This window comes from Artibeus jamaicensis, unplaced genomic scaffold (genome assembly GCF_021234435.1).
Source record: "Artibeus jamaicensis isolate MK-2021 breed Jamaican fruit bat unplaced genomic scaffold, CSHL_Jam_final contig_548, whole genome shotgun sequence".
Lineage (NCBI taxonomy): Eukaryota > Metazoa > Chordata > Mammalia > Chiroptera > Phyllostomidae > Artibeus > Artibeus jamaicensis.
In genome coordinates, this window is record NW_026521883.1 from 5843997 (window position 1) to 5867895 (window position 23899).

The window sequence follows — 23899 nt, forward strand, 5'->3', positions numbered from 1 at the left end:
ATCACATAGCCCCTCCTGACTGAGCACACATCACATGCCAGGCTGGGTGCTGAGGGCTTGAGCCAGTGCCTTACGTCATCATCACGGCACCCTGAGAAACAAGTGCCATCATTGTCATTCCAGAAACAGAGAAAGGGAGGCACTGAGAGGGTCCGTGCTCAGGGGTTCAGAGGTGAGGGACAGAACTATGGTTTCTAAAGGTGTGGGAGTCTCCAGGCCTTTGAAGAAAATGGGGAGCAGAGAAGCTAACTGCCAAATTGATTTGGGTCCAGGCCAGTGTCCCTGGGCAGAGTCAGGGCTCACAGCCCGAGTTCGCAGGGTCCTAGTGAACCAGCCCTGCCGTTCACTGGGACCAGCCCTGTCTCCCTGGCCCCGCTAGGATCAGAGGAATGAAGCTAAGGAGCAGCTAGTGGAGGCCCTGGCCTCAGGCAGAGGGGTGGATTCTTTGACCTCCCAGCCCACCCATCAGCCAGGCTGTGTCCCTGGTCCTCCCCCCCCCCCGCCCTGTGCCTGGAATCCAAAGGATGCCCCACCATGAAAAAAAGCAAGGAAGCCACATTTCCACCTCTGCTGAAGGCCCTGCCTTCACTTTTCTCAAAAATAAGCAGCCATTCTTCCAAAAAAGGGAAAAACACAAAGCAAGGCTGTCAATCTCGGGCCTCAGACAAATGGAATAAAGTTGCGCCTTCTCCCCCTTTCCCAAAGTCACTTACTGTACTTTGGGCTGTCACAGCCTTTGAGATGCAAATCACAGCAAACAGAAGGCAGCTTGAAGAACAAAGACCCATTGAGGAAAGATGGAAAAATGGATTTGGAAAAGGCTCTCTGAATCTCCCCGGGAGATGGGGAGACATGCCCGCGGAGGGGAGCAGTGATGAAGATCTGGGGCGATTTCACGGGCCGGAGAAGCCCGAGGAGCCCCGTGACCGTGGGGAGTGACGGAGAGGGAGAGGAATCTGGAATGGAAGCATAGGCTTCAGAGGAACAAAAAGGTCTGATTGTATTACAGTGTTCGGTACTGAGCTGGGCACTTTCTGCTCCCCCCACACCCTTTTTAAAATATCAGGCCTCCAACATACTGTGAGTCATGGAGCTAACTGGTTTGCCAGCTACTGGGTTCCGTTCCAGAGTGAGCGTGGCTGGGTGGGGCAATGCTGTTCTAAGGGCTTCAAGGGTAGTAGGATGCAGCCCCCCTGCAGTCTGGGGAGCCCCTGCAGGTACCACAGTGTCCCTGGGGCCTGGAGGGGAGGGGACCCCAGGACCCACGAAGGGAAAAACCCAGCTGGGGAGATGTGCCCCCAAGGACCTGGCCTCAGGCCAGCACACCTTGCTGGATGCCTACTGCACACAGGCCCAGTGCAAGTCAGACGCGTTCCCCACACTCTGGGGCTGTCAGTCCAGTCAAGGCAGCTACCAGGACTACACACCCCATGCCCACAGGGACTTGGTCTTGTTTACGGCTGCAGCATGGATCCTGGACCTGTGACCAGAACACATACATTTGTTGGATGGATGGGTGGGTGGGTGGATGGGTGGATGGATGGACTGACCACCTAGGAGAATAAAGAAGCATATAAAAAGTACTCTAACAACGACAGATACAACATGCGTCAGGAGGGGTATTGGGGTGGGAAAAGCTTCATGAAGCTCACTGCATTTGAGCTGGGCCCTGAGAAATGAGAAGCCATTCTTGTATTCTGCACAGTAACTCCCAGCACACTGGTGAGGACATATCTCACTAAAATGGTGTTAGAAGGGAAGAGAGTGTAAGAACTAAAGTGAACTCTAGCGCTCATGTGGTCCAACCCTATCATTTTACACAAGGGAAAAGCAGTGCACAGGGAGGTCAAGTGATTCACCGAAGGTCACACAGAAACTACGTGGCAAGGCAGAGATTCAAACAAGGTCTGTCTGCTTCTAGAGCTTGATTTCTTAGCCCTTGTCCCTTGCTGCTTTCCTGTTCCAGGACTCTGCTCTTCCCGTGGGTTTTTGCTACCATTTCTGGCCCAGCCCACCTCCACCACACATGCACACACCCCTGCATGGCCGCGGAGACCGGGAGCCATTGCCCAGTCCTCGTTAGGCCTCCCCGCCAAGAACACTGGGCACGGAACAATGAGCACACGGATTGGGTGTGAGAAGAGAATGCAGCGCCCCATCCCTGAGACTGAGGAGGAAATGTTCTGCGACCAGGTTGAGACCGAGCAGGTGTGGGGATGCGGAGGCCACAGGGCTTATACGGGGGGTAGGAGTGACCCTCAACTGAGGACCAAGCCCAGCGCCCCAATTCCAGGACTGGCTTATTTTCATAAAATACAGTTAAACTGAACATGAATGAACTGGGGATTCCAGTTTCTAGAGAATGCGATAATGTCCCATCACTTTGAACTGCCTGGAGCAGGTAAGAGGAACAGTTCAGTAGCTCCCTCCACGAGACAGAGTTGGTTCCTTGAGCAAAACATGGGCAGGACCCTTGCAAGGAATTCCTGCCTGTCTCGCCTGCCAGTGGGGCGTGCCCAGGCCTCCAACACCGGGCCTGCTATTACTTGGGTCCTCAGGACCTGGCATGGGCTGAGTGTTCAGCCCACGTCCCAGGACCCAAGGAATGATGCTCTCTTGTCTGGCCACCTCTCTCCACCTCTCCTTGCTGACTGAAATTGTGGCTTCAGTCCTTCAGAGAAAGGGCTGCCCACAGAGTCTAGAAAATGCCTACTCTGCTGGCTTCCAGAAGAGGGGGACACCGGTGGTGTCAGCACGTCAGAGAAGCTCACATAGTACTCGTTTTGAGTTAATGTTCAAGGAAGTCCTTGGAGACGCGCAAATGACGGCGTAATAACACCAAGCACATCTGCAGACCCGCCTCCCCCACTCTCGGTGAGGTGGGCAGGCGTGTGGTTGGGAGGGCCCTGGGCTGAAATTCTGCCCTTTGTGTGCTGCGCAATCCTGAAGGTGTCGCTTGACTCCCTCAAACCTCTGTTTCTTCATCTGTAAAACGAGAATAACTGTGCTTTCACCATGCAACTAGAGGTGAGAGTGAGAGAGCCCAAATGTGTTAGACCCCCAAAAGCCCCCTAGGTGACTCCAGAGTGCAGCCGGGGCTCAGAACCGCTGGGGAGAACCCAGGCTCCGGATTTCCAGGCCAGGCTTCTCTCCTTTTTCCCAGGTGCCAGCTGGGGTACTAGGTAGCTGGCTAAAGCTTAGGCCTGCAGGACTGTGCTTACAGCTTTGGCCTTCTTGGGCCCGGATCGGGCAGCCCTGGTGGAGTGCGGCAGGAAAGAGGTGGTGCACCTGGGGGGGCCCAAGTGGTTAATCAGGCCTGGGCGCAGTGCCTGGTCTCTGGAATATTCATAAGGCCCCTCCAGCTGTGCCAGGCAATCAGGGTGCTGATTGCTCCCCCATCTGCAGCTTAACATTCCACTCCAGAGAGGAGAAAGCTGGCTGCTGAATGTTAACTAGGGAAAACCAGGCCCTGGCCTTCACAACAGTCTGAACAAGAGCCCCCGGGAGGACAAATCCACTCCTTCGAGATCTGCCAACCAGCCAGAACGTAGCTGTTCACCAGCGTCGTGGGCCGTGGAAGGAGTCTTGGGTTCAGAAATGAGAGAGCTGGTTTCAGGTCCAGCTCTGCGCTGACCAGCTGTGTGCTCATCTCTGTTCCCCCAGCTGTGACCAGGGGGTGGCCCTACCCCCCCCCCTCAGAGGACTGATCACTGCAGAGCACTGTAGGAGGCTGAGATATCGCCCTGGTTGTTTGGGGTTGCTGGGGACACGGCTCCTACACTACAGACGAGTTTTTACTCACAAACATTGAAATCCACAGGCCAACTGGCTTTGAGGACACGGCACAAAGGGAGAGAAGCTTCACTTCCCGAAGCCTTGCTCCAAAGGCTCAGGATTTGGGGGTCCTGGGCTCATCCAGCCCAAACCTCTTGGAGAAGCAAGAAAGAAGTGAGGAGGACACAGACAGCAGATGGAAAACAATTTGGAAAAGATGAACGAGGACAATGTTCTGTGACCTTCTGCTTGCTCAGGACAACGGTCTGGAGCCACTGTGGGACAATGTAGAGGAGGGACAAAAGTGTGCCGCCTGAGTTCATAGCTCATAATTAACACTCAAAGCAATGAATAGGATTCACCAAGAAAAGGCCCAGATCTTTTCTGTTTATATTGAACAACACAGGAAACTGTTTTTAGAGAGGTTTCTATCAAACTGAGGTGGGAAACCTAGAGTGGAAATAATATAACCTTCCCAGAAAATCGACCAGCATGGAACAGCTCATCTCTGCGGAGATAATGAGGGGTTTCTGAATTCGCCACTATTGTTATTGTTGTTTACTAGACCAACCTCCCCGCCCCCGCCAGCCGGGCGCTTGCCTGCAGACCCAGCTCTGACCACAGGGGGCAGGAGACTGACAGACTAGGCCCTGGCAGCAGGGGAAGGGAGGAGCTGGCCCTGATCCCCAAGGCCTCTAGGGGCGGGACCCTGCTCCAGTACGATCGGAATCTTAGCTCAAACTAATAAATGAACCACCTAGGAGCTGCCTCACCCTCCCAGCCACCCCTTCACCCTCACCCTCACCCCCACCCCCACCCCCTGCCCTCACTATAGATTCAGTTTGCGTTTTCTACAACAAGCTCATAAGTGTGTGTTATTTGGGAGAAAACGTTTGCAGGGCACATAAAGGGGCACTGACGGGAACCAGCTTTGGGTTGTGTGGCCTGGGAAACCTCAGCGGCTCCCTCTTCACAGCAGCAAATTACTTTTATGAGACTTTTTCCCCCTAAAGTTCAAAACATTAATGTTTATTCAAAAAATGAAAAAATATTGTCAAGGACAATGCAGACGATGAAAGGGCACACATGACCCCAGTACTTGAGGATGACCCCTTGTAATATTAGGTATCTATTCTCTCGGTCCTTCCCAGACAGGTAGATAGATACATAGGTATTTTTAAACGGGATAGTTTTTTCCACTTAACAGTATGTTATAAACAGTTTTCCCTCATTAAATATTCTCCTGCACCAGTGGTTCTCCAAGTATGACCTGGGACCTCGGGGGATCCCCAGGGCTGTTTCAGGGGGTCTGCTGGTTTAAAGCCATTTCCCTAATCACACGGAGCCACCGTTTGCCTTCTCAGCCCATTCTCTCCGGAGTGCGCGGCGGAGTCTTCCGGAGGCTGCCTGACGCGGGACGTCATAGCAGGCTGGATGCAAAGCAGACGCTGCACAGACTGACAACAGGGGTGCAAGCCCTGAAAACAATGCCATTCTTCTCGTTTGTTTTTTTGTTTTGGAAGACAATTATTTTTTTCATAAAAACAGGTTTGTTGGAGAACATGACTTAATTTTATTATTGTTATTTTAAGTAAATTAACATACATATTTTTGAAATTCCTTTGTTTTATTTTAAACATGCTAACCATTGATAGATACAGCCCGTACAAGCAAAGGCTCTTTGGGGTCCGAAATAATTTCTGAGAGGCAGGTGACTCTGAGGTTGACACTTGAGGACTGCGCTACATCATCGGTTTTGATGACTGCACGGGGTCCCCTTGTGCCACGGTCCCCTAATTTGTCCGCCCATTTCCTCGCTGATGAGCCTGTGGGCTGTGTCCAGCTTTCACTGTTCGAGAAGTGCCGGGTACATCAGCACATACTCACGGAAAGAGAACATTTTGTGAGCTGAGAGAAAGCAACAGAACCCAGCTGGTGGCTGGGCTGTGTGCACCATCCCTCCCCGTCCACTATCAATCAAATTAAACAAAATGTACGGGAGAAGGCGAAGAGATAAAGTTGGAAAGCTGTGTGTGCATGGACCAGACTCTACATGTGTGTGCACAGAGAGAAACCTTACATGTTTCTGCATGGAGACACTTACCCTGTGAGGAGCACTCACTTTTCTGTTGTCCTTGAAGTGCTGACAGAACTTGGTCATATTCGAGACCAGGGCTACCGAGAGCATGAAACACTGGTACCATTACAGAAATCGACAGGAAGAGTTTAGAAGCTTTTATGTAATTTGATAAACTTTGTTTTTGTTGGAAAGAAAAAGATGATGTTTGTAAACAAAAATCGAGTACTAGGAAATGCTGCACACATTCCTGGAGACTATTTCTGTGGGACGGGCCCTGGAGGCGGAGCAGCCGGGCGGTGACAACGTGCACCCTCGCTTGTGGGTGGACCTCGCCGGGCCGCCTCCACTGACACCTCACCACGCAGCGTGCGGAGAGCGTGCCTGAGCGCCTACCCTCTCACAACTTCGGCAATACCGAGGAGTATTGCTCTGTTAACTCTTTGCCCAGTAATGAGTTAACAGATACATTTTGTCTTCTGAGAATTGCTTACTCATCTCCTCAGCCCACTTTCTACTAGGTTCTTTTTCTTATTGGTTCCTCTGGAGCCCTTATATATTCTGACACGAATCTTTTGTCTGTTGTATATTTTAACTATTGTACTCAATTACGTGGTTTGCCTTTCATTTTGCTTACATGTCTCATTGCAGTACATTTCACCCTTCTGAAAAGAATTAATCTATTAATCATTTACTTTATGGCTTGGAGATTCTTGTCTTGCTGTAGAAAGCCCTTCCTTATTGCACGATTAAAAAAATGCTCTTCATTTTCCTCCAACATACTTGCAGCTTTTCTTTTTGTTTTCTTTTAATGTTTAACCCAGCCGGAAATAACTTTTGTTGTGATGTGAGGCACCTTTGCAAGCCAGCAAGGGCAGTATGGCAGGGGCCTGGCAACAGGCCTGAGCCTAGTAGGGATGTTGCTAGGGACCTGCAGGCTGGAGCTGAGCTAGTTAGACACGTATCTGAGCCCATCTGGTTTGAAAGGGGAGACAAGCTACATTTCGGAATCCTTTCGAATGTGTTAGAGCCACTGAGGGCATCTGCAAAGTTGAGGAGCAGAGCTGATGATTCCCCCAAGAAAAGAGTAAAACATCTTAAACATGTCGTGTGGTTCAGAAGTTTTCACGTCCATTATCCCACTCAATGCCGACATCGGACATAGGCAGAAGAGGACTTTGAATCCCCATCGTGTCATCACAGAAAACTGAAGTGCAGAGCGGTTAAGTGATATGCCCAAGGTCACACAGCCGGTAAGTGGCACGGCCCAGCCAGAACCCAGACCTCTTGCTGCCAAGGCCGGGGCTCCTTGGACCTATCGGCGCCTTGGGCTCTGTCCTCAGTATCACCTCAGCTGCCCCCTTTGGTGGAAGGGAGGATCTGGCCCAAGTCTTTCCCAAATCTGCGCTCCCCCACTGTGGGCAGGAGAGACTGGAAAAAGCCATCCTCCACCACCAGCTGACAGTGGATTTCAAGAACCAGGCCTTCCTCCTTATGTACCTCCTCCTCCCCCGAGCAGTTTGGCAGGAGGTGGGAGTGGAGATGAGTCAGAAGAAGAGCTCAGCCATAAACAAGCAGGACTGACAGCGAGTGCTTTTCCTGAGGCGCATGACCTCCCACAGGCCTCTGGGGACTCTGCCTGAATGGCAGAGCCTCAAAATGTCATGATCCAGGCTTTGCAGGTTGAATTTGCTAAATTCACAAAGGCAGTCACGGAGGAGGGAAACCTTTAGGTAGAAGGTGGGGGATGAGGGAGAAGGTAAATGACTGCCAGTCTCTCAGTAGAGAGCTGGCAATGGTTTTCTTTTCTTTCTTTTTTTTACATGTGTGCCATTTTTGCAGATGCCCAATGTACCTATGGCCAGGTCTTCCTCCTTTCCAGCTCCTTTCCAGCTCCAAACTAAAAGAACGTCCAGGACACAGAATAGTAGAGCTGGGCTTGGAGATCAGATGTTCCAATCCCTCGGGTTAATGAGAACCCCAGGTACCCTAAGGAAAGTGACTTCTCCATAAGCACACCTTTGGGGAAGTTCTGGGACCAGATCTCAGGTCTCTGGACCACAGCCTGCACTTGTTCTTGTGAATCCCAGGAAAACCTTGGGAAGGTACCAACACTGGACACAGGATGAGGAAGTAAAAGGCGGTTGTGGGGGTGCAGAGAGAAATAGAGGCAATCACCCAAGAGTGACCAAGGAGGGCTTCTCTCAGCCCTGGGGCTGCCACCAGGGATAGGGAGCGGCGGGCACCTACCTGCTCCAGGGGGATGACTAGGAAGGACCCTCCTCCCGCGCTCTCAGTGACGATGGCCAGGAAGCGGGCGTTGACGGCACAAAAGTGGTTATCATGCACGTTCTTGGTGATGGGGATCCCATCAAAGCAGTGCTCTCGGTTGGCCACCTTTCCGTATACGTTCCGGAACTTGGAGCTTCGGTACTGCGGACGCCAGGACATCTGTGAGGGGCCAGAGGAGACAACGGTCAGGCTGGTCACTGCCTTGGGCTGGGCAGCAGGGGAGGGAAGCTGCTCCCCAGGAAGGCAGGGGGTGGGCCAGCCCTGGCACCACCCTCAGAACACAGGGAGAAGGGAAGGAACCTCCAAGAGTTGCGTGCCAACCTGTGCCGAGGACTGTTAGTCTTTCAGTAAAGTCCTACAGGGGCGAAGACTGGCTGGGGGCATTCACACATTTCCTGCTTTTGGTACACATGCCCATCCCACCTTCCAGAAAGGACGCAGGGTCCTTTCACTGCCAAGGATCACGCCATGTGACCGAGCAGATCACACCCCCAGCAACCCGAATGGGCTGCCTCCCACAAGCCAGAAACCACTCAGTTCAGCACAGGAGGTGCAGACAGAGGAGGCCGGGCGTTCACAGACAGAACATGGCTGATGGCCAGGGGCGGGAGGACAATGTCCCCTCTACATGCAAACAACCACCCCTCGCCATCTCCTCCTCTGATTCTCTCGGCCTTCTAACCCACAAGTGCACCCTCAGAAATCGTTTAGTCTGCGTGTCACCGTCACTGTTGTCAGGTACAAAGCAGTGAAGGGACTCGTCCAAAGTTGCACAGCTAATGGCTCAGACCAGGAACACGTGCTTTAGGCTGAAAATCTGAGAAGTGTTCCCACGCCAGGCCACCCTTCGGAGAAGGGCTTCCCAGTGTGTGACCCACCAGTCACCTGTACCAGAATCATTCATTTGGCGGGGGTGGGGGATTTCCGATCTTCCCTCCCACATCATCTGTTGGAAATGCAGATCCTGGGATCCAGTCAAGACCTACTGAATTCAATATTTGGAGGATGGAGCCCAGAAACTAGCATTTTAGTCAGCTCCAATGCCCTGCAGTGAGACTGAAGTTTAAGAGTCTGTGTTCTGGAGAGTGCAGTGGTGCCTGTCCCCACCCCTCTCTGTCCAGTATCCATGACACAGGCTCCAACCAAGCGGCCAGCTGACCGACCAGCTGGTTCCTCCTGCAGGCCATCCCCTGTGTGCACAGAGGCTGGGCGGGGCCTGGACGGGCAGCCCACAACGGAGCCAGCTTCCCTGTGGGACGGCACCCCGCGGGGAACACTACAAATGGATGCCATCACGGGCGGGGGGGGGGGGGGGGGCTGGCAGACACACATCCGGCGAGGTGAGCCATAAACGAGCACCGGCCCAGGGCCTGACATACAGCAGGAGCTCAATAAATGCTTTGCAGAATGAATATGCTGTTCACCTGACTTTGCCATTACCCATCACCTCCCCTTCCTGTCACACCTCCTGATGTGTCTTGCGTCTCCCAACCTATCTCGGGACAGAAAGCAGCAGGCTCATTTCTTCACATGAACTTTCCGAGGGGAGGAAAACAGAAGGAAACCCAGCCACAGAATCAGGAAACCAACTCTGGGAATTTGACTGAAAACAAGGCTTTGCATTTGATTTAAATAAAGCCAGGAGCTCACCCACAAGTCTTTACTGGAGGAAGAATTTCAGAGCCCAGGAGGAGAATCACGGGGAAGGCTCCTCGCCTTTACTCCCCACCCCTTCTCCACTCCCCCCGCCCCATCCCCCTCCGCCCCACAGGGCCAGTCTCCCTACTCTCCACTCCTCCCATCCCCCCAGCCCTTGCCCTCTCTGTAGCCCATCGCTGCCTGCCTTCTCCTCTCTCTGTGGAATTCTGCCCAAGACCATTCAGATCGAAGTCCTGGTGACCAAGCCCACGGGACAGCTGCCCGGTTGCCCGCTCTCGGCTGCGCGGCCTCCTGCAAGCCCCTGCCACTCTCTCAGCATCTGATTCCTCGGCAGGATTCCATCAGCGCTTCCCAGGACGGGCCTCAGCTGGACACCTACAGTCCCTTCACACGGTGCAGAGATGAAGTTTATAATTACGGTCATTATCTGTTTATTTTAATTTCCATTAAAAAATATAACTGGCATGCCAAATCCATGATGTTGCGGATATTATTGCTAATAAGGCTAAGTTAAAAATAATGAATCAATTCGAAGAAACAAATTGTATGAAAATTATAGTATGGGTGGTCCATGGACCTAGCAAAGATTCAGTCTGATCGAAGTGCTGGCAGTTGCTCTGCCTTTTCCCGGTAGACCGTGCGATTCCAGAGTTTCCGTGGGAGAGAAAGGAGGTGGCGAGCATGCTCACTCCAACCTCCTGTTCCTTGCTGGTGCAGTTCTGGCCTGCAGTGCCTTCACCCCTCTTCTCTGCCCAGCACAGCATTAGCCTGCCCAGCTCACCCTGACTCCACAGCCCATAGTGGCCCCCTGGGAGCCGTTGGACAACCAGCACCTCTTCCTCAGCTCCCAGCCTATGCCTGTCCCAGGCTCTCTTGTCCTGAGGGGCTGGTCTCAGCTCTGCGATGGCAATGACCCCACAGCTTCTGAGCAGGACTGAAGACTCTGCTTTTCTGGGGGCCCAGGTGGGTCATGGATACCGTGGGGAAACCTGCTGGGCACCTGGCCCCATGACAGGCTGCTCGAAGGGAACCCAGCCTGGTGGGGAGACGGGCGGGTGCAGTTCAGCCTCCACCAGTAGACAAGGTTTGGAGCCACTGCCTACCCAAGTCTGGTGAGCAGGACCATGAGTTCTTTCTCCACCTGCAGCACAGCCCATGGCCAGCACCTGGGACAGGCTGAACAAGGCCTGTGCTGACTTCCTTGCAGGGTCTCATGGGCAACAGTGAGAAGCAAGGTAAAAAGACCCAGACTGAGAGCCACACACATCTGGATGCAAGTGCAGCCTCTGCACTGTCCAGCTGTGTGACTTGGGCAGGCCACTGAACCGCTCTGTGCTGCCTCCAGTTACTGAAAAGGAGGCTAATGATCTCCACAGCCTCCAAGTGTGTGGAAGAGTCAGTGCCAAGTTGCCGTGATGTCTGGCACCCCTCTGGACACTCATTTAATAGGGCAGAATAGGACAGGCTGGGCACTGTGCCGCCCTCCCCACACCCGGTCCAATCCAAACACTCCAGAGCCCTGCAGGCTAAGGGGCTGGGACTGAACTCGGGCTGAGTTCAGGGAAGGGACTGAACTTGGGCCTACTGGGAAATGTAGCATCCCAGAGCTCCTGGAATATCCAGACAAGATGACCCTCCACACCACATGCCAAGTTCCCTGGGGAAGCTTGCAGTTGCCGGCATCTCCAGGTCTGTTATCCCACTGGACTTCGTTTCTTTTTTTTTAAATTTTTAAAAATTGTATTGATTATGCCATTACAGTTGTTCTATATCCCCCTTCATTCCCCTCCACTCTGCATACCCCTCCCCCATCGTTCCCCCCTTTAGTTTATGACCACGTGTCTCAAGTTCTTTAGATTCTATATTTCCCATACTATTCTTGCCCTCCCCCTATCTATTTTCTACCTACCATTTATGCCACTTATTTTCTGTACCTTTTCCCCTCCTTCACCTCCTCCCACTCCCCTGTTGCTAACCCTCCATGTGATCTTCATTTCTATGGTTCTGCTCCTGATCTAGCTGTCCTCTTAGTTTGCTATTGTTTTAGGTGTGGTTGTTAATAACTGTGAATTTGCTGTCCTTTCACTGTTCATCTTTTTAATCTTTTTCTTAGATAAGTCCCTTTAACATTTCATATAATAAGGGCTTGGTGATGATGAACTCCTTGAATTTGATCTTATCTGAGAACCACTTTATCTGTCCTTCCATTCTAAATGAAAGCTTTGCTGGATAGAGCAATCTTGGTTGTAGGTCTTTGGATTTCATGACTTAGAATACCTCTTTCCAGCCCCTTTTTGCCTGTAAGGTCTCTTTTGAGAAATCTGCTGACAGTCTGATGGGAACTCCTTTGTAGGTGACTGTCCCCTTATCTCTTGCTGCTTCTAGGATTCTCCCCTTCATTTTAATCTTGGCTAATATAATTATGATGTGCCTTGGTGTGTTCATTCTTGGGTCCAACTTCTTTGGGACTCTCTGAGCTTCCTGGATTTCCTGGAAGTCTATTGCCTTTGCCAGATTGGAGAAATTCTCCTTTATTATTTGTTCAAATAAGGTTTCCACTTGTGGCTGTTCCTCTTCCCTTTCTGGTACCCCTATAATTTGGGTGTTGGAGCGTTTAAAGATGTCCTGGAGGTTCCTAAGCCTCTCCTCATTTTTTTGAATTCTTGTTTCTTCATCCTTTTCTGTTTGGTCATTTTTTTCTTCCTTCTGGTCCACTCCCTTGATTTGAGTCCCAGTTTCCTTTCCATCACTATTGGTTTCCTGTGCATTGCCCTTCATTTCAACTAATTTAGCCTTCATATGTTCCTCTAATTTGTGACTAAAATCAACCAGTTCTGTGAGCATCCTGATCACCAGTGTTTTGAACTGTGCATCTGAAAGTTTGTCTATTTCTTGGTTGCTTAGAATTATGGGCTCTGGGACTTTGAGTTCTTGAGCCACGTTTGGTCTGTTCGTGCCTGTTACGTATGAGGAGCAGAGCCCCAGGCGTTCACCAGGGCGGGGCCACCCAGGTCGCTGGGTTGTGACGCTGTATGTGGGGGCGGGGTCAGAGCGGGGCTATAGCTGTCCCCTCTGCTGCTTCCCGCTGCTGGGGCCTGCGCGGTCTGTCTCAATGCTCGCTCCTTTGCTGGTTTATCGTGGACTTCATTTCTTCCTCCTCCACCTCTCTTCCACCAGTCTCCTTCCTCTTTTCTTTGTTCTTTCCACAGTGTCCCACTGTGGAAAGGCTCCTAGTGGACACACTTGCATTCTTCCTGAACATATTCCACATTGCCCCTCACAGCCCAGCTAGCATTTCTGAACTGGATGTTGCATCCTGGGGGGCCAGAGCCCTCAGGGACTGCACTCAGTTGACATGTTTTTTCAGCGAGTACCTCTCCTGGGGTAGCCATGCAACCCCTACCATACACCTCCCCTCCATACCACCCCCAGCAGGCTCTGGAATGATGCAGGCTGTATCATTTCAGGAGAAAATGGGGTGTGTCTTTTTAAGGGCTTTGTTCCCTCCAAGCCTGGTGCTGGCCTCTCCCCATTGGCTGATAGACCGGGGCTGGATCTCCATAGAGATTCTCTGTGCTAGGCCTTTGGAAGGGCTGCTGGGGGAGGCTGGGCCTTTGTTCACCAGTGGTTCTTCCTCCCTGAGCCCGCACTTCATCCCACAGGAACCCGGAGCAGGTGTGCATGGCAGAGTCCTGAGGGACTTCACAGTCCTGTGTTTCCACTCCCCATTCCACTCCTACTAACCCCGTAGAAGACCCTTCATGTCTCTGAGTATCAGGTGCTCCATTTCTAAAATGAGACCCATAATTTCTCACTGCATGTGGTTGTTTGAAGAATCAAGGTAAGATGATGTAGGTGCAAGGTCCCATTCAAGATAGACTATCACTGCTGCTCCTGAGGGCCCTTTCTATTTGAGGGGTGACCTGGAAAGCACCAGATACAGACCCTGCTTTCAAATGTATTATATTACAAGCCAGGGAAGGAAATAAAACCAACGCAAATTCAACAGACATTTGGTGGCAAACAAACTGTAGGGAGGGACTGTAAGTACTACAGGAATGAGAGGCCAGGGAAGGCTGGAGTAATCACGGCAGGCTTCGTGGAGGAGGGGTCCATCTGCCTGAACTTGAGGGAGCACCAGCCACTGTGCACACATTGGTTGGTCTCATAACCCACCATCAGGAAGAGTCTGAACTCAGCCAAAGTCCAGACAGCAAGCACAAGGTTGATTCAAACCTGTTCTTTCTGACTCTGAAGTCCATATTGTTTTCTCTGACTTTTCATTATAAAATATTTCAGCATACAAAAATAGTCAAGAGAACGGTACAACAATCAATGACCATCTAGATGAATCATTGTTTTGCCATACTTCTTTGTGTGTGTGTGTGTGTATACTTTTTTTCTTTTGTCAAGTCCTTTGAAAGGAAGTTGCAAACCTCACGCCTCCAGCCCCTGTTGCACAGAATGCATTTCCTACAGAGAAGGACAATTCCCTAATTAGCACATCATGATTAGCACATCTAAGAAAATTAACAATTCGTTGATACCATCTGACACCCAGCCCTTATTCAAGATTCTCCAAAACGCCTTTCACCGTGATTCCTCCCCCATGTTGTGAGCCAGGGTGGGGTCCCCCCCAAACCACCGCCCCCCCCCGCCCCCGCTTCCATGTGATCCATTTGGTCGTGATCTCTCTGTTGCCTCCTTTAAATCTAGAACAGTCCCATCATGTTTTTTGAAAAAAAGTTTTTAAGTGACACAGGCTTTTAAAGACACTAAGTCAGTTATCTTATAAATTAATTGTTTCAGTGATCTGTCTCATGTTGTTTTGTGGTATCTTCAAAACCATTCCTGTATTCCCTAGAAAACTTCAGGAGTTGGGTGCAAAGCCTCGATCCAATGCATGTTGAAGACCCTCCTGTTATTACCTGGCTTTGCTGGGGGTGAAGCTGGCAGTGGGGGCAGAGCAGACGTGTGAGCATGTACATGTCCACTGGCAGCGAGGGGGTCGGCTGAACAGTATCGAGGGTTGTTTGGGAGGATGGTGGGTTGAAAGCTGGAAGACCTGCGAGGTCAGATCAGGCCCTGGTGCAAAATGTGGCCAGAGTGGGGCGTCCACAGGGAGGTCTGACCTTCCCGCCCGCAGTTACTAAGGGACTGACTTCATTCTGAGGTCAGACACATGGGTGTGCAGGCAGGGAACAGAAAAGGCTCCTCCCCACTCTGCCGAGGTTGGGACTGGAGGAGCTGCCAGACCTCAGAGGGTAATTGGTGGGGAGAGCCAAGAGGTGATCCGAAAATCTGGCCCTTTGCCCTTTGTCCCTTGCCCCAAAAACCCAGCCCAAATCCTGGTGAATTGCCCCAACTAGTTCTAGTGAGGGCAGATCACACTCTCTGAACCTTTCAGGGCAAAACTGAGACATACTGAGCTTCCCAAAAGAAAAGACTTTTTTAATGGTTAGCACTGCCTTGGTAGCTAGTGAGCTTCCCGTCCCTGGGAGGGCCAAGACTCAGGTGGCTGACCTCTAGTTGAAGGTCACGTGTAAAAATGGATGGAACTAGACGGCCTTCCAGCCAGAGAAACAGCACTCCTCTACTTCATGAACAACAACACTGTGTGGAGACAGAGAGGGGCACAGAGGTCGGAGTGCCCAGCAGGAGCCCTGGTCTGGCCACCCTGGCCAGGGACCATCGTCTTCCACAAAACAGGGATCGCGATGCCTCCCCAGCTGGGCTGCTATGACCCCGAATGACACAGCTGTCATGGCAAATGCTATCTCCTCCCAGGGCATCCCCCAGAGCTGATTAATGCTTGGCCACTTCTTTTAAGCGGTAGATGTGGACTTCCAGGCAGTCCTATCACGCAGGCACCCCTCAGCCAGGGCATGCCAGGGCTCCTGTGTTTATAGCCATGCGGACCTCACATGGGTTGATAAGGCTCCCTGACACCCCCTGAAACAACATGCCCAGTGAGTGTGTTGTTTGACTCCCTGACACCAGGCTCCCTGGGCACCAGGCTCTCTCTTCTGCTACTAGATTGTAAGTTATCTGATCATCTGCCTCCTCCTGGCCCCTGTCCAGCCCCAGCCCACCCCAAGCCCGGTCCAGGACTCCTGTCTGGCAGGAGCCTGCTAGTGACTCTGACTGAGTAATCTCTCAGTGCGGTGGGAGGGCAGGACGAGGTCAGGCACCAGCGCTGTTCCTTGGACGCTGTGGGTGCGGTCTCCCTCAGAGCCTCCCCTCAGGGCTGTGACTTCAGTTTGCTGAGGGTTTGAGTTTCATTGTCAGGACGATGCTCCACCTCTGCACACAAGACGAGGGTCTGGTCCTGACCATCCCCCCATTACCACTTTGGGGTCCAAGACCTTTCTCTGCAGTGTTTGTCCCTGTGGTCATGCAGCCCCATCTCCCATGAACAACTTGTCACCAGGACACCAAGGCCCGGGAACTCAGCACAGCTCGCAGGCTGGAGATTAGTGAGTTCAGTATCAGCAAGGGGACAAGCATCTGAGGACCTGCCTGCAAAGGCACCCACAGCCCCAGCCATGACCCTCTCTAGACACCTCCTTGTTCTCCACTACCCCCAGCTGACCAGGGGGCAGAGCTGGGCAGACACTATGGTCCCACTGAAAACATACGGCTTATGTTACTAATTAGAGACTCAAAGGGTGTAAGAGTGTAGCCTAAAGTTACAAGCTATGCAAGTTGCAGAGCTGAGACTTCAGCCAAGAACTCTGACTATTGGTCTTCAGCTCTCCTCCTTCAGCCTCTCCGCCCAAACCCATACCCCGCCCCCCACGTTGCTCCATATAACGCAGGGCAGTACACAACAGTGTAAAAAACTGTACAGCAGGGAGGGTTTTGAGTCAGAAAGACTTCAAAGGTTTCTGTCTTGCCTCTGCCATTTGTTAGCTGTGACTTTAGACTAGTTACTCAGCCTCTCTGAGCATCAGTTTCTTTCACTGTAAAATGGAATAATGTCACCAGGCTCACTGAATGCACTGAAGTGACAGAATGCAAGCGCCTGGCAAAGTGTCTGGCACAGGGTGGCTGCTTGCCTTACACTAGTTCTACCCTCTTCCTTTCTCCTGTAAGGGAGAGGCTCTGACCTCAATTGAGTGTTTACTTGGGGAGGCCAGGCTCTGCCAGGGGGCGGCGGGGCCTGGGCTGGGCCAAGGGTCAGCGGCAGGGAGGGAGAGGCTCTGGCCTCCAGATGTGCACAGCAGCTGGGCCCACTCCCGGGCCCAGGGCCATCCTAGTCTCCCTCTGAGAAGGGGAGGGCCCGGAAGGAAGTATTCATTTCGCAGCTGAATGGCCTTTATAGCCTCTTGAGAAACTAAGGCTGGCTTTTCTCTCCTCTGAGATAATCACTGCGTACACCCCACATGGAAGAAAATGGTATCCTGTCCTCCGATGCCAAAAATGATTTATTGTGGCCAGCGGGAGCATTTTCTAGGTGATGACGACTAAACTCCAGTCACTTAGCTGGAACACAGAAATGTCCGAGGGAGTGTTTTCTTTTCTCCGGCTCAGGTGAGAGGGGAGCTCGCGACTCCGTCCCGGAGAGCTGTCAGCGGGGCGCCCAGGACACCTCTGCCACAGCCGCCCCTGCCTGTGTGCCGCCGCAGGAAGGCGGCACTGGCAGTCTCCTTTGGGTCACTAGCTGTGTGGCCTGGGACAAGGCGCCGTCGACGGCACTTTCGTCCTAGAATCTTTGTGAGGACAAGGACAAGAGAACACAGAGCACAGGGGCTTTGCAGATGGCACACCTCCCTGCTGAGCGCCAGACACTCCCATCAGTACGTCTGTTGCATTCGCCCATAATGTTCTGGGTCCGTGAGCAATGGCTGACCACCCGGCCCCCGCCATTGCTGAGCCAGCTCTGCTTCCCAAGCCCAGGTCCGGGCACACGGAGGGACACAGTCCACGGTCCCAAACGAGGGAGCAGACATGAACCAGCTCAGGGTCCTGAGAAGCTTGCCAGGATGGGCAGTAATTACTGACAGGCTCTACCTTTCAGCTTCCTTTTCCATAAAACGAAGGCTTAGGATCATTTCCTTGTGGCAGGAGAACTCTTTCTCCCAATGAAGTATTACTCAGAACTCCAAATGTGAAACGGACCAACTCAGAGCTGTCTGCGTTCAAGTCATAAGGAAACCAGGAGGGTCTTCAAGCCACAGTCCTGGGGCTGCACTGGGAAACCTGACGTGACACCCTCTGGTGTCAGGGAAGATGTCGGGAATCTGCGTTCTGGCCAGCTCAGCTACGAACTCACTGGGGACCCTCAGGCAGACCCCTCCCCCTCCCACGGGGGGGTGTTTGGGCCAGAAGGCCCACCATCTAGCTCTGCCGTTTCATGTTCTAGCCCAGGACACTGAGTTCTCACTCATTTCCAGGACTTCTGAGAAGATGTTGTAGCCATTCAAGAAATTCCCAGCACAGAGAAGCTGGACCACACATCTTCTCTCTTAGGTGCTCTCTGATGGCTGGGCCCACTGGGCTTGGGCCTCCAGGGACCCAGGAATTCCTGCAGGGTCTGCCTCTGAATTCTTTGGCCTCTGCAGCAAGGCCAACGGCAGCAGGGGCACAGGACAGAGGGCTGACTTGCTGCCCAGTCCCACCAGTGGGCCGGTACTCACAGCTCAGTGCACTGCAGTGGATGGCAGGGAGGGCTACGCCTGCCTTTGAATCCCGGCTCCGCCTCACCCAGGCCAACCTGGACGAGTGGCCAAACCCCTCTGCAATGCACCTCCCTTTATCTGTGACATGACCTTGTGAGGATGCTCTTCCCCCTTCTCACCTCCTTCAGGTCTTTTCTCAAAGGCGACCTCTCAAGGAGACCTTCCCCAAGCACAGGTTACGTATCAACCATGCCACGTATTTTACTTGTGCGGTGTGTACCTTCTCCTCCACTAGACCGTCAGCTGCAGGAGGGCAGGGGTTTGTCTCCCCTGTTCACTGCTACGTCAGCAGTGCCCACAACGGTCCGTAGAACACGGTGAACACTTGAAGAGTGTGCCCTTGGCCTGCCGCCAGCAGGTCAAGGGCAGTGGTGGGCTGGCACAGGCCAAACAACCAGCTCCCTGAGGGAGGGGAGGGAGCCCTGGTTTGCAGTGTCTGCCAACTGCCACCATGGCTGACTTCAAGGTACTGACACGGCAGCACTGAGTGTGCGGTTAGGTCACAGTTAAACTGCAATGGAAACGGGACGACCAGAGAGGAGGCGGAGTCCACCACGGCGGGCAGACAGAGTGCAGCGGGAGGCTGCACTGACTCTGCGGTCTTTACATTCCCCTCGGTATTGCATCTCCCAGACCCCTGCTCTGGGGGTCCTCTCACCAGGCTGTGCAACGGAGTCATCCAAGGAGCACGTTGTAAAGGCAGGTGCCTGCAGACCCCGGCGTTCGAGGGAACCCGCTCTAGCTTATGTGCCTAAGAACAGGCCTGGGCTGCACTGTCTCGTATAATGGCTACTGGTCATAGTGGCTGTTTACATTCAGATGAACTAAAATTAAATCAAATAAAAAATTCAGTGCCTTTATGTTCTATGTCTTGATAAAAGTATAGGTTACACAGGCATAAGCATTTGTCAGAACTGATTGGATATTTAAGATCTGTGTGTTGCACGTTAGGTAAACTATGTCTTAATGATAAAATACCTCTTCAGAAAAAAAATTCAGTTCCTCAATTAGACTAACCACATTCTGAGTGCTCCCCAGCCACATGTAGCTGGTGGCTGCCACAGTGAACTACATAGGTTACAGATCACTTCCATCGTGCAAAAAAATTCTGTTGGGCAACAATGGAAGAATATCAATTAGTCCCAAAAGTCGTGCCCTATAAGAAAGGAATCATACTGAACCCCATACCTAGGAGTTCCTGGCTGGGACACATGGGGACCGTGCAAGGTCATAGTCTGTAGCCACCCGAGCACATACCGAATGCCTGGGTTCCGGGCCAGTGTTTGCATCAACACAGAGCCTCATGGACAAGCCCCTCAGTCTTCTTAACTGTGACACCGGGATTCCCCACCTCTGCCTGGCTCCACCCTGCCTCCCTCATGCTATCAGGGAGCAGATCAAAGTCAAGCAGAACTGAACATGTTGGGGTGGTGCCTTCTCAACAGTCTGCAGGTGGGAAGATGCGGATCCAGCATCCATGGATGCTGTGTTCTGCCCATCACCCAACACAAGTCCAGCCAGACACGAAGTCTATTCCTGGAGCAGGCTTCCGTTCCGAATCCCTGCAGTCTTCCTGTTCTGCTGAGCAGGACTGGACACGTGAGGGGGGGCTGCCGGCCTCATCTCCTCCAAGCTCTTCAGGGGAGCTTCTCACCTCCCCGAGACAGTCCCCGAGCTGGGAAGTCTTTCCTGAAGCCCCCAGATTCTGCCCTGTCTCTTCATCTCATTGATGCTTTTCCTGGCTCATCACACTAACAACAATAGCCAACATTTATTAAGTGCTGGCTATGAGCCAAGCATTTTACATCCATTACATCCTATAATCCTTATAACAACCCCAAGGAAGAGCTACAACCATTATCCCCATTTTCAGATGCATCTGGGCTTGCCCAAAGCCACTTCAGTGAGGAACTGGCATCTAAACTCAGGTCTGACATCAGGATCTCTGCTTCGCATGCTGACCGCCACACTGGATGTTCTCCAGGGCAGATTGCGTCTCATCCTTCCTCATTTCTCCAGGGCCTCTCATTAGGTTTAATACATCATTGATCCATACTCATTAACTACATGAATGAGAGAAGGAATAAAAGGACAGGAATGAGAAAGAGTGACTGTCGCTTCCCCCCAAATCCTTCAAAAGCCCCCTTGGTATTTCCAGATCACAAACCTCGTCCACCGCCTCATGGGGTCTGCAGGATGAGCTCCCACCTATCGAGATCCAACCTGGGTGGAAAGCCGGGACAGAAATGTCTGCCTCCCTGTGGGCCCAACTTTTCCTTCCTGACACACACAGAAAGGCTTTTGTGGAAGCATAGCCTGCCGGGGCAGAAAAGGACCCTGGGGTCCACTAAAATTCAGCCTCTTATTTCACAGACTGAGGCCCAGAGGAGGAAGTGACTTGTCCAAGGTCACACAGCAAAGTGTCATTGAATGCCCAATACACACCGTAACCCTCCAGAAGTGGAAGGCAGGGTGAGGAGGTGGAGGGGGAGGGCATGGTGCTGCCGCAGCTTAGCAGACAGACCCAGAGGGAGTATCTGGGTCTGGCAGGCCCCCCTCTCCCTGCATCCACTGTCCACTGGGGTTATGAGCTCTGCATTCCTCTGCTCACCAAAGGAGGGCTGGTGGAGCTCAGAGAACAGGCCCAACAGATGGTTTCTATTGCAGTCATTGAGCCTGGTCTTGCCAGACTTTTGACCTATTTTGAGGAGCTGAGGGCCCCGCTGCCTCAGGGATTACTTCCCACTCATACCCCTTAACCCACAGTTTGGCAGAAGATCAGATGGATGGTTTGGGGCCAGTGGAGAGAGGGAGTGGAGGAGGAAAACCTTGGGAAATGAGCCCGGGGTGGATACCTGCAAGCTTGGACCCTGGGGAAGGAATCCTGCTTGGAGTCTTCTGGGATGTTTGCAGAAATTCAGGTTCCCGGGCCTCACTTCAGACCTGCAGGGTCACACTCTGGGGCTGTGACGAGGAATGTGCATTTCCCCCAAACTCCCCAGTGTACTGTCTGCAGACCAACAGCACTGGCGTTGCTCAGCTGCAGGTTAGCAATGCACAATCCTGGGACCCGCCTGGGACGGAAGCAGAGTCCACAGTTTGACAAGATCCCCAGGGATCGCAGACATCCACCCGGGCTTCTCAAACATGGGCACACATCACAATCATCTGGGGAGGCTGTTAAAACAGATCATTGTGGGGTGGGGCCTGAGAATGCTAATTTCTTATAGACTGCCAGGTGACTCTGAAGCCCCTTCAGTCCCTGACCTACAGGGAGCATGGGGCCCTCTGAAGCGCTATCTCTGCAGCTTTTCCTCAGTCCTTCTAGCTCTCTGAGTCTCAATTTCCCCATCTGTAAAATGGACATATAATTCATACCCTTCTGGGATAGTTGTGAGGCTCCAGTGCAATAACAACGTGTTTGAAAGTACTCTGTAAACTACAATACAAATATTATTCTATAAATCAACCTGCTTAATTAACCAATTCAAAGAGACTTCAGGTGATCTTATTTGGCCTTGACAGTCTCCTTGCCTTACAGCAAGTCGGCGGGAGAGCTTTATTCTGCATTCCTAGGCTGCCGAGCACAAGACCGGGCACGTAGTACTCAATAAGGGCTAGTGGAATTCGACCCAAGACTCCTGCTTCTCAGCCCAATTCTCTTTCCACTGCAATCTTTCTCCGTAAGGTAAGGTGAAGCAAATTTTTTAACAAAGATTGTTTGATAGCTGAGTCCAAAGGCTGAGCCGAGTAGATCCAGGCATAGCCACCACCCTGCAGGCTCATCACCGGGGAAGGGCCTGCCTGACTCTCAGGATGACTTGGGACCCTGAGTTCAGAGTGCATGCCTGGCCCAGCCCTGACACATGGTGTGTGCGCGCTCTTTGCAGCGGTCCTCCTCCCTGCCAGCTCCAGGCAGTCCTATCACGCAGGCACCCCTCAGCCAGGGCATGCCAGGGCTCCTGTGTTTATAGCCATGCGGACCTCACATGGGTTGATAAGGCTCCCTGACACCCCCTGAAACAACATGCCCAGTGTGTTGCCCAGGAAGGGGGCAATCGCAGCTGTATCCTGCTGAGGGGCCCTTCTAATTATCGGTCCCTGTAGCTGGGGTCTCTCAGACCGCTAACTCACGGACCAGGACTTTGGCTCCATGTCACCTGGCAATGCAGGAAAAAGAAGGGTTGATAAACTGTCCCTGGAGAACACAGTAGCTCGGCTTGGGCCTTTCTGCTCCCAAGAGATAATTTATCTAAATTGCAGCCGGGGAGGGCACAGAGGAGGAGGGTGGCCTGCGTGCTGTGTTATAGTGTGTCCGCTGGAACTCAGAGGAAGCCAGCCCGTCCTTCAGTGCCCCAGATGAGAAAGAAAAAACGGAAATTTTTGCATTACTGTTAGGCATCTTGAGTATGAAAGAGGGCAGAGAAGCGCTCTTTCGTAGAGAAGCAGAGAAGCAGATGCCAGCCACATGCACAGGGCTTATTTGGAGACAAGTTGCAAGGCCCACCTCACACTGTTGCCACGGGGTGTGTGTGTGTGTGATGTGTGTGGTGTGTGGTATACACTGTGTGCGTATGTAGGAGTCACCATTTCTCCTGGACTTTGATAACAATTCCAGGGCTCTCATCAGCTGAGTATTTAAAAACTGCAGCAGACACTTTTTGATTAAACTGCATGTTACTGAGAAAATAAAGTGGCTTTTGTTTGGAAAACCCTCTGACTGATGATATCTCATGATGTTCTTCTCTACCTTTCACTCACTGCCTTGTAAAAAGAATCTCCTAGGCCCTGGCTGGGTAGTCCAGTTGGCTGGAGCAACCTCCTGATTTGCCAAGGTCTCAGGTTGGATTCCTGGTCAGGACACACACAGGAATCAGCCAATGAGTGCATCAGTAAGTGGAACAACAAGTGGATGTCTCTCTCCCTCTCCCTATTTAAAAGTCATTAAGTAATTTTTTAAAAGAAAACAAAAACAAAAGAATCTATCAGTTAATTTAGGACTGGCAAGGAAAGGGGAATCTACCTGCACCTTTGGCCAACAATTTCCCTCTGACAGCCTCTCCTGTTCCCCGAACTCACAAGGGGTGCTGACTTCTCTAGGTGGCCATGTTGTGTCCCACATGACCTCCAGCTCGGTTCCCATAGGAGGCACCCACACTCAGTGGCCCCTGCAGCTCAACCACACAGCACCTCCCTCGGAGGGTCTAAATGTGAGCTGCATTGGCCACGGCTGAAGCAGGAGCCATGGCTGAAAGAGGGGCCTGGGCCGGAGGAGAGAACAAGCTGGGAGGAGCGTCATTTTTTGCTTTTCAGACACGTCTGTGTGCTTTACCCTTGCGCTCACTAATTGTGGCCTTCCCTCCTCTAAATAGCATCTGTTTACCCAGAGAGGGTTTAGGACTGTAAGAACAGGAAC

General features: G+C 52.1%; 1 protein-coding gene across 4 annotated transcripts in view; it reads right to left on the minus strand.

The window, feature by feature from the left end:
- Positions 1-23899, minus strand: part of CORO2B (coronin 2B) — a 143296-nt gene that overhangs the window by 49105 nt on the left and 70292 nt on the right. For 3 of the 4 annotated variants that reach the window (XM_037155715.2, XM_037155713.2, XM_053670118.1), the window contains exon 2: positions 8102-8302. In XM_037155715.2, the coding sequence (XP_037011610.2) occupies positions 8102-8302 (201 nt within the window). Of the gene's footprint in view, positions 1-8101; positions 8303-8464; positions 8542-23899 lie in introns of those variants that run through there. The other variant, XM_037155714.2, reaches the window with a different exon arrangement.